Raw genomic sequence first — 10,915 nt, 5'->3', positions numbered from 1 at the left:
TCGTACAATCAAAACAAATACTCCTCATGGAAAAAAACGCCTGTACATGCTCTAATGTATGATATGTGACATTCATGTTACTGAACTCTAGGAAGCAGTTGTATTGGATACTTGAATTAAATGGTCATTTACTGAATCAATAAACAGGATTTTCAGTTTTCTGTGCTATTTTGTAGAATAGAATTTGAACTCTCATTACATTGGCTCTTTTCCCTTTGCTTATCAGGTCTCTTTTATGTTCAACAAATCTTTATGGACTTTATTGGAGCGTGTTGCCTTTCTAGCTTGAATCACTTTTCTCTCTCTAGTCAAAGGAGTGGTCTTTACTCATTACCTCCCATTTATTCTGCATCCATTTCTCCTTAACTCTCTGCAGTTAAATTGCTGTGCCACTCAAGCTGAAAATACCAGTGATTTCCTTTTTCTGTGGTTTTAAATTATGTTTTAAAATCTATGTTTATTTTAGTTTTTGTAGACACAGAGTCTGGTTTTGTTGGCCACGCTGGTCTTGAACTCCTGGCCTCCCAAAGCGCTGGGATTATAGGTGTGAGCCATTGTGCTCGGCCCATGTTTTTTCTTCTTGACCTTTATCCTATATTTGACACTATTGTCCACTCCCTCCTTGAAACTCCTGTTTTGTGTTTTGATCCAATTTTCAGCTTCTTTTAATACTCAGACTTTAAAACATTTCCTATCTTGTGCCAGTCTTGGGCCTACTTGCTCCCAGATTCATTTCTCTCCCCTCCCCTATTCTGTCTGCATTACTGTAGGCTGACCAATATCAGCTGGCTTCTGGCTGGGTGTAGCCACTGTGAGGCACCAGTGGAAGATTGGAAGACAGGAGGAAGGGAGAAGCCAGAGTAATTTCTCTGTCTGTGTGTCTGTCTCTGGCAGTGTCTGTCTCTTGTGGTTCCTGCTTCTGCTGGGCTCCTGACCCCTTGGCTTTGGTAACCTTGCTTCTTCCTTCTGACCTGCCAGCCTGTATGCTAGTTCCTTCCTGTGGCTAATTTCTTTCTTTTTTTCATTTTTTGAGACCAAGTTTCACTCTTGTTGCCCAGGCTGGAGTGCCGTGGCGCAATCTTGGCTCACTGCAACCTCTGCCTCCCGGGTTCAAGCAGTTCTCCTGCCTCAGCCTCCTGAGTACCTGGGATTATAGGCACCTGCCATCATGCCCGCTAATTTTTGTATTTTTAGTAGAGACAGGGTTTCACCATGTTAGCCAGGATAGTCTCAAACTCCTGACCAGCCCACCAGGTGATCCACCTCTGATGATCTGTCCACCACAGCCTCCTAAAGTGCTGGGATTACAGGTGTGAGCCACCACACCCGGCCCCCTTCCCTTTTTCTAATCTTACCCTAGTACTCTCAGTTCTCTACACTGCAGCCAGAGTGGTCTTTTTATAACATAAGAGCGTTCAGTGGCTTGTCATTGCCCACAGGCCAGAATCTAGACACTTCTTCATGATCTGCTGGGCCCTACTTACTCTGTGACCTCAGCTGTTGCTGTGCTCACTCTGCTTTTGCCACAGGACCCTTCTTTTTATACTTAGTATGTGTGCCAAGTTTGTTCCTAATTCATGGCCTTTGTCCTACTTGTTCCTAATGCCTCAAATGTGCTTTTCCTGGATCTTTCCAAGGATGACTAACATTCATTTCTCAGCTCCACTAACATTGCTAGAAGGCCTTTTTTGACTCTCCTATGTAAAGTAGGCCCTCAGTTACTCTTTAGTTCATGATCAGTTTTGCTGGTTTCATAACATTTATTGTAGCTGAAATTTTGTTTCTCTGAGTAATTGGTAAGTTTCAGACTGTCTTGAAATATTTGTTTCATGTCTGCTGCCATCACTGGGATAGAAAATAAATAAAATCAGTCTCTTCTTGGAATTCAGTCTAGTAGGGAGACAAGCCACCTGAAGGTTACAAAATTATATGTTCTGGAACAATTAGAATGTGCACAGGCGTTATGGAAGTTGCAGTAGGAGTGCTGACCTCTTTCTGGCATGGCATAGGATTTACATTTTCAAAACTGGATGGACTGTAGAGAGGTGTCAGAGGAGGCAGGGAACTAGGTAGAAGGCCATTAATACGAACAAGAGCCCTCCCTGAAAGATAGTTGTGTTATGTAGATAAAACTTAATGGGTTGTGTTCATTCAGCATGTATTTATTGTACACAGTATGGTTCAGTGTCCTGACCATACTATAATTTTGTCATTCATTTCTGATATTTAATGAGCACTAGGCACTGCACTAAGTCATAGGGATGTAGCAGTGAACAAGAGACACCGTCCTGCCATCAGGAACCCTGCATTATGTTGGAGGGGTGGAAAATAAAACAAAGATGTGAACCACATACTTACAGTGTGAGAGGTGCTTCGAAGGAAATAAAGATATTCATATTAAAGAGAGGAAAAAGTAGAGGGTAACTTTAGATAGAGTAGTTAGCGTGGACCACTCTGGGAATGTGTCATTAGAAAAGACATGAAGAATAAAAATGAGCCAGCCATGGATTGCTGGGGAAGCTGTTTGTTTTGTTTTTGATTTTTTTGGAGACAGGATCGCACTCTGTTGCCCGGACTGGAGTGCAGTGGCATGATCTCGGCTCACTACAACTTCCGCCTCCTGGATTCAAGCGATTCTCCCACCTCAACCTCCCAAGTAGCTGGGACTACAGGTGCCCACCCCCACACCCGGCTAATTTTTGTATTTTTAGTAGACATGGGGTTTCACCACGTTGGCCAGGCTGGTCTCAAACTCCTAATCTCAAGTGATCCACCTGCCTCGGCCTCCCCAAAGTGCTGGGATTACAGGCATGAGCCACCATGCCTGGCCTGAGGAGGCTATGACTGGCAGAGGCACACTGCAGAGACCCTGAGGTATCACGATAGGGTTTAGAACAAAGAGATGCCAGTGCCTGGCACAGAGCAAGAGTGATGTAAATTTGGAGAGAAAACCAAGAGCCAGATCATGCAGGCCCTTGTAGGATGAGGTAAAGAGTTTGGATATAATTCCAAGAGCAATGAAAAGCCATTACATTGTTTTAAGCAGTACAGTAATATGATCTGATTTACATTTTCAAAACTGGATGGACTGTAGAGAGGTGCCAGGGGAGGCAGGGAACTAGGTAGAAGGCCATTAATACGAACAAGAGATGGTGACTTGGACTAGGTGGCAGCAGTGGAGATGAGGCAGAGTGGACTAATTTAGTTATGTTTTGGATGCTGTTGACAGTATCTGGGTTTTAGGGACTGTGATAAAGGGTGATTTTGGCTTGAGCACCTAAGAATACCGGGAACAAACAGGTTTTCTTTTTCTTTTTTTCTTTTGAGATGGAGTCTTACTCTGTCACCCAGGCTGGAGTGCAATGGTACAATCTCAGCTCACTGCAACCTCTGCCTCCTGGGTTTAAGCAGTTCTCTTGCCTCAGCCTCTGGAGTAGCTGGGATCACAGGTGCGTGCCACCATGCCCTGCTAATTTATTTTTTCTTTTTTGTATTTTTGGTAGAGACGGGGTGTTTGTTTTTTTTGTTTGTTTGTTTGTTTTTTGAGATGGAGTCTCGCTCTGTCTCCCAGGCTGGAGTGCAGTGGCGCAATCTCGGCTCACTGCAAGCTCCGCCTTCCGGGTTCATGCCATTCTCCTGCCTCAGCCTCCTGAGTAGCTGGGACTACAGGTGCCCGCCAGTGCACCCGGCTAATTTTTTGTATTTTTAGTAGAGACGGGGTTTCACTGTGGTCTCGATCTCCTGACTTTGTGATCCGCCCGCCTCGGCCTCCCAAAGTGCTGGGATTACAGGCGTGAGCCACCGCGCCCGGCCAGAGACGGGGTTTTACCATGTTGGCCAGGCTGGTCTCGAACTCCTGACCTCGTGATCCACCCCTCCTTGGCCTCCCAAAGTGCTGGGATTACAGGGGTGAGCCACTGAACCCGGCCACAAACAAGTTTTCTAGGGTTGGAAATTAAGAGCTATGATTTGGACATTCACCTGCAGCTGTCAGGTTGGCGCTTGGGTAGCAACATGGTGAAATGGGGTTTCACCATGTTGGCCAGGCTGGTCTTGAACTCCTGACCTCATTATTGAAAGGTCAGGGTTGGAGATAGAAATTTGGAAAATCATCAGCACATAAATGCTTTTTTTTTTTTGAGACAGAGTCTTGCTCTGTTGCCCAGGCTGGAGTGCAGTGGCACGATCTTGGTTCACTGCAAGCTCCGCCTCCCGGGTTCACGCCGTTCTCCAGCCTCAGCCTCCCGAGTAGCTGGGACTACAGGCGCCCGCCACCACGCCTGGCTAATTTTGTTTTTGTATTATTAGTAGAGACGGGGTTTCACCGTGTTAGCCAGGATAGTCTTGATCTCCCAACTTCGTGATCCGCCTGCCTCGGCCTCCCAAAGTGCTGGGATTACAGGCGTGAGCCAGCCACTGCGCCTGGCCTCATAAATGCTTTTTAAAGCCATGCGACTGGATATGATTATCTAAGGAGATAGTGAAGTTAAATTGAAAGAGGCCTGGAACAAAGCCCTGGGACATTCAGCACTTGGAGGCTGGAAGGGGAAGATGAAATAGTAAAGGAGACTGAGGTAAATATGACTAATGAGGTAGGAGTCCACGTTTGTAATGGAAGCCAAGACAAGAAAGAGATTCTGCAGTGGATTATACATATTACCTCATTTTATTCTCATAACAGCCCGTGGAGGGTATTTGAGAAAACCAAGGTAAGTGTGTCTGAGTAACTTGCTCAAGAATACTCAGCTTGCAGGGCACAGTGGCTCACGCCTGTAATCCCAGCACTTTGGAAGGCCAACGCAGGAGGATTGCTTGAGCTCAGGAGTTTGAGACCAGCTGGGTAAGATAGTGAGACTCTGTCTCTACAAAACAAAGAACACTGAACTGGTAAGCCCAGGCTCTTAACCTCTCAGCATATTTCTCAAAGAAAGGTGAACCTAGTCTTGCTGATGTGTTAAAAGGTTAAGTGAGACAATTACAACAAGTTGGATTTTGCTACACAGACACTGTTGATGTTGCTCAGAACCAACAGTGATAAACAGGCAGAAATAAAATCCGGATCTGAGTGGGCTGAACTGTAAAAAGGAAGTGAGGACAAGCAAACAGACATTGTAGGAGAACCTTTCTTGCCTTTCATGCGCAGTGGCTCACACCTGTAATCCCAGCACTTTGGGAGGCCGAGGCAGGCGGATCACCTGAGGTCAGGAGTTCAAAACCAGTCTGGTCAACATGGTGAAACCCCATTTCTACTAAAAATACAAAAATTAGCCGGGCGTGGTGGTACATGCCTGTAGTCCCAGGTACTCGGGAGGCTGAGGGAGGAGAATTGCTTGAACCCAGGAGGCGGAGGTTGCAGTGAGCTGAGATTGCGCCACTGCACTCCAGCCTTTTTTCAAAAAGAAAAAAAGAAATGAGGTGAAAGCTCAGTGGGAATGTGGGTCAAGAGACATTTATTTATTTTTACTTTGTTTTTTAGGTGGGGGGAATCAGAGCCTGTTTGTATGCTTATGGAATTATCCAGAAGTAAAAGGGATGAATGATGTAGAGGAGAGGCAAAGGATAACTGTGCTGTCTTTGAAAAGGCAACTGGAAATGGGATCCAGAGCAAAGTGGAGAGAACCAGGGAAGCTTCCATTAAACTGGACCAGAAGCTTAAAAGAAGTGGCTTAGTAAACAAGGAACAAACTAGCTAAGTAGAAAGGGGACTTTTAAAATTTAATTTTTATTTCAATAGGCTTTTGGGAACAGGTGGTGTTGGATTATATGAATACGTTCTTTAGTGGTGATATCTGAGATTTTGGTGCACCTATCACCCGAGCAGTATACACTGTCCCCAGTGTATAGTCTTTTATTCCTCACCCCCACCCTTTCCTCTGAGACACTAAGTCCACTGTATCATTCTTATGCCTTTGTGTCCTCATAGCGCAGCTCCCACTTACGAGTGAGAACATATGCTGTTTGGTTTTTCCATTCCTGAGTTAGTTCACTTAGAATAATAGTCTCCAATTCCATCCAGGTTGCAGTGAATGCCATTGTTTCATTCCTTGTTATGGCTGAGTAGTATTCCATGGTATATATACATTTGCTTTATCCACTTGTTGACTGATGGGCATTTGGGCTGGTTCCATATTTTTGCAATTGTGAATTGTGCTGCTATGAACATGCGTGTGCAAGTGACTTTTTCGTATGACTTTTTTTTTTGAGACTGAGTCTTGCTCTGTTGCCCAGGCTGGAATGCAGTGGCCTGATCTCGGCTCACTGCAACCTCTGCCTCCCGGGTTCAAGCGATTCTCCTGCTTCAGCTTCACGAGTAGCTGGGATTACAGATGTGCGCCACCACACCCAGCTAATTTTTGTATTTTTAGTAGAGATGGGGTTTCACTATGTTGGCCAGGCTGGTCTTGAACTCCCGACCTCATTATCCACCTGCCTCAGCCTCCCAAAGTGCTGGGATCAAAGGAGTGAGCTGCTGCGCACGGCCTTCGTATGATGACTTCTTTTCCTCTGGGTAGATACCCAGTAGTGGGATTGCTGGACCAAATGGTAGTTCTAGTTTTAGTTCTTTAAGGAATCTCCAGAAAGGGAACTTTTTGAAGAGATACAGTGGGCAAGCACTAGGACATCCAAGGATAGGAAATAAAGTGCAGCCGGCCAGGTGCAGGGACACGTGCCTGTAGTCGCAGATACTTGGGAGGCTGAGGCAGGAGAAGTGCTTGAGTCCAAGAGTTCTGGTTTATTTTTTACTTCTATATATGAAAAGTTTTAAACAAAATAAAGTGCAACTGACCCTGCCAGAACCCAAGCTAGAAAATCACTAACCAAGCCATCTTTTGCCTCTTGTGGTGTGCCATGGTCTATTTCTCCCGTCTCTGAGGATGTATGTTCCATTCTTTTGCTTCTCAGCGTATTCATGGCTTTTCTCTTTGTTCTAACCGCTGCTTTTCTGTGGCATTGGCTGGTCAGCTGCAGCTCTTTTGACTTTTCAGTCCCAGTCCCCACTGTCATCCAACTGACCCAGTCTCTCAGCGTGCCAGCTTGGGTGAGTCTATTCCATTCCTGATCCCATCAGCTCTGGCCAGAGGCAGGGGAGTCACCTTCTAAGTACTTAGGCTTGCCCTTTGACAAAGACATGTGTTTGGAGAGGCAGTGACGGGCATGTTTACTACAATTAGGAACTTTTTTTTGTAAGTCTTTAACTTATTATTTTTTAAATTTATTATCATTTTTTGAGATGGAGTCTCGCTCTGTCGCCCAGGCTGGTGTACAGTGGCGTGATCTCGCCTCACTGCTGCCTCTGCCTCCCAGGTTCAAGTGATTCTCCTACCTCAGACTCCTGATTAGCTGGGCTTACCGGCATGGACCACCACACCCAGCTAACTTTTGTATTTCTAGTAGAGACGGGGTTTCACCATGTTGGTCAGGTTGGTCTTGAACTGCTGTCCTTGTGATCCACCCGTCTCGGCCTCCCAAAGTGCTGGGATTACAGGCATGAGCCACCTCGCCCAGTTACTGATAGTCTAATTTCAGATCAGTTAGGTCTCTGAATTGTGTCCTGCGTTGTCAGAATTGATTAATTTATTATGGAGTTTCACTCTTGTCTCCCAGGCTGGAGTGCAGTGGCGTGATCTTGGCTCGCTACAACCTCCGCCTCCTGGGTTCAAGCAATTCTCCTGCCTCAGCCTCCCGAGTGGCAGGGATTACAGGTGCCTGCTACCATGCCACGCTAATTTTTGTATTTTTAGTAGAGACGGTGTTTTTTCGCCAAGTTGGCCAGGCTGATCTCTAACTCCTGACCTCAAGTGATACGCCCACCTCAGCCTTCCAAAGTGTTGGGATTATAGGCATGAGCCACTCTCCCAGCCTACTGTTGACATTTGTTCCTAAGAAGTGTGGAAAGAACTGAGAAGTAGTAGGGGCAAGATGTTTACTCTTTCCTTTTTTAAGAAATAATTTATCTGCTATTATAGGTCATATTTATATGAGATGTGTTTGCCTCATATAAATCAAAGACAATTGTTGGAAGTGGATGGGGAGAAACAGCAAGTTTTACTTGAAAACAGTCTTAAAGAAATGAAAATATCTTGTTAGATTCTAAGACTAATTTAGAACCTAGCTTTAAGTCAAAATTACATTTTAGAAAGTTATATTTAAGAAAGACTTGGAATTTTTTTTTTTTTTGAGATGGAGTCTTGCTCTGTTGTCGAGGCTGGAGTGCAGTGCCGGCATCTTGGTTCACTGCAACTTCTGCCTCCTGGGTTCAAGCTATTCTGCCTCAGCCTCCAGAGTAGCTGGGATTATAGGCATGTGCCACAATGTTGGGCTAACTTTTGTATTTTTAGTAGAGACTGGGTCTCACCATGTTGTCCAGGCTGGTCTTGAACTCCTGACCTCAGGTGACCCACCCACCTAGGCCTCCCAAAGTGCTAGGATTACAGGCGTGAGCCACCACGCCTGGCCAAGACTTAGAAATTTTAAGATAGTAAACTTAGGAGTTAAAACATACATTTCCAATGAATAATCAGAAAAGTTTATTATAAAGCAGTCATTTTTTTCTAATTGTTAAAAGTGATATATTCTGACCGCAGAAAACTTGGAAATAAAAGCATAAAGATGTAGGAAGAAATCACTATAACCTTATCACTGAGAAATATAAAATGATATAGTTTAATAATTTTTACATTATAACATTGTAAATATTTATATTACAGGAAATAAGATATGTGGGACGGAGTTACGTATCAAAACCCACTTTGAAGGTAAGTAAGTTGTGCTTTAAAAGTTCCAGAATTTAAAGGAAATGTCAATAAAAATGCATATACTTATGATTTGGGTATATGTGAAAGTCAAAGCAGGATTATCCAACAGTTAGGAATAGCTAACTATTCAAATATTCAGTTAAAGTAGATGACTATAATAGAAAAACATTTCAGTTAGTCTCTGCCAATGTTTGCTGCTTCCTCATACTCTGCTGCAAAACAACATTCCCTCTAGAACTGGGCAGTGTTCTTCCATTACTCACAGGGACTCCCATTGTATTGTGTGTGGTACAAGCAGAGACCATATAGAAGATCCTAGAAGCGAGGGAGTGGACCAGCTGGGAATTAGACAAGGAGGGCCATTACAACATCTCCTAGGACCTTCTGAGGAGTCCTCTGTTTTGTAAGGGTCACTAAAGTGACTTAGTTAAGATCTTCTATCAAAATCTAGGCAACCATTCTGTTATTTATCTCTAAACTTAATAGGAGCTTGTGGGAGACAAGTGTGAAGAGAGAACTGTCACAGTGCTGTTTTATAGTATTCAAGAGAGCTTTTATCTTCTTTTGCTTAATGTTCATATTATTGTCTTACTGTTTAAGAAATTATGGCTCTGGGCTGGGTGGGGTGGCTCATGCCTGTAATCCTAGCACTTTGGGAGGCCAAGGTGGGTGGATCACGAGGTCAGGAGATTGAGACCATCCTACATGGTGAAACCCCATCTCCACTAAAAATACAAAAAATTAGCCGGGCGCGGTGGCGGGCACCTGTAGTCCCAGCTACTCGGGAGGCGGAGGCAGGAGAATGGTGTGAACCCGGGAGGTGGAGCTTGCAGTGAGTTGAGTTCGGGCGCCTGCACTCCTGCCTGGGCAACAGAGCGGAACTCCGTCTAAAAACAAAAAAAAGAAATTACGGCTGGGCACAGTGGCTCATGCCTGTGATCCCAGCACTTTGGGAGGCCAAGGCGGGTGGATCACCTGAGGTTAGGAGTTCAAGACCAGCCTGGCCAACATGGCAAAACCCCATCTCTATTAAAAATACAAAAATTAGCTGGGTGTGGTGGCAGATGCTTGTAATCCCAGCTACTCAGGAGGCTGAGGCAGGAGAATCGCTTGAACCCAGGAGGCAGAGGTTGCAGTGAGCCAAGATCATACTACTGCAGTCCAGCCTGGGTGACACAGTGAGACTCCGTCTCAAATTATATATAAAAAAAAATTCTGGCCCTTGCTGTGTCCTAGTTAAGTGGTATAGCCCCATCTAGGATACAGGTCTTGATTCCTAGCCAGAGTTCCTTTCAATAAGGGACCCTCTTCATTAGAGTTGTTTATTATGCAGTTAACAAGAGTAAAGTGGCTGAGTGTGGTGGCTCATACCCTTAATCCTAGTACTTTGGTAGGCTGAGGCAGAAGGATTGTTTGAGTCGAGGAGTTTGAGGCTGCAATGAGCTATGATCGTGCCACTGCATTCCAGCCTGGGCAGCTGAGCAAGACCTGTCTCAAAACAAAATACAAAACAAACAAAAAAATAAGGTACAGTGACCATTTCTTGAGTTTTGACTGAGGAATAGAAAGGAAACTTAAGCTTCTGTCCTCAAACCTCCTGTAGAGAACTGGGAAGGATCTACATCTGTTTTAGAGTTGGTTTCCATAAGGTCTTAAATCATAAAGCACTAGCATTGAACTGATTATCTTTACAGCTGTTCAACTATTGAGATTATTTTAATTTTTGATGACTACTCATTCATAGAAGTGTTTTCTTTGGATAATATATTTATGAATTATGTTTAATGAAATACGATTTGGGTAAAATACCTATAATTTTTACCATCTTGTGTCTTGCCAGGAAGTGGTCATAGTAAGTGCTACAAGAACACCCATTGGATCTTTTTTAGGCAGCCTTTCCTTGCTGCCAGCCACTAAGCTTGGTTCCATTGCAATTCAGGGAGCCATTGAAAAGGCAGGTCAGTAGTTGCTTTGCTTTTCGTGTTAAGGGAGCAAAAATATTTCATGGAAAAGATTTATTTTGCATTAACTATGTATGTAACACTTAGAAATGACTTAATGCCTACATTTCTGCTTTCCCTTGTAAAGAAGTCTTTCTACTATACAGTTTAGATTGAAACTCAAAACTGACAAAAAAAAAAAAAAAAAAAAAAAAAAAA

The 10,915-nt window shown here is 44.1% G+C and overlaps 1 protein-coding gene across 1 annotated transcript in view; it reads left to right on the top strand.

The window, feature by feature from the left end:
- Positions 1-10,915, top strand: part of ACAT1 (acetyl-CoA acetyltransferase 1) — a 64,358-nt gene that overhangs the window by 37,616 nt on the left and 15,827 nt on the right. The window contains 2 exon segments of the mRNA XM_017855272.1: positions 8,709-8,756; positions 10,597-10,714. Of these exon segments, the coding sequence (XP_017710761.1) occupies positions 8,709-8,756; positions 10,597-10,714 (166 nt within the window).

Source organism: Rhinopithecus bieti, unplaced genomic scaffold (genome assembly GCF_001698545.2).
Source record: "Rhinopithecus bieti isolate Rb0 unplaced genomic scaffold, ASM169854v2 scaffold_39705, whole genome shotgun sequence".
Lineage (NCBI taxonomy): Eukaryota > Metazoa > Chordata > Mammalia > Primates > Cercopithecidae > Rhinopithecus > Rhinopithecus bieti.
The sequence above is the reverse complement of the archived record's forward strand: the minus strand, read 5'-3'. Positions and strand labels throughout refer to the sequence as shown.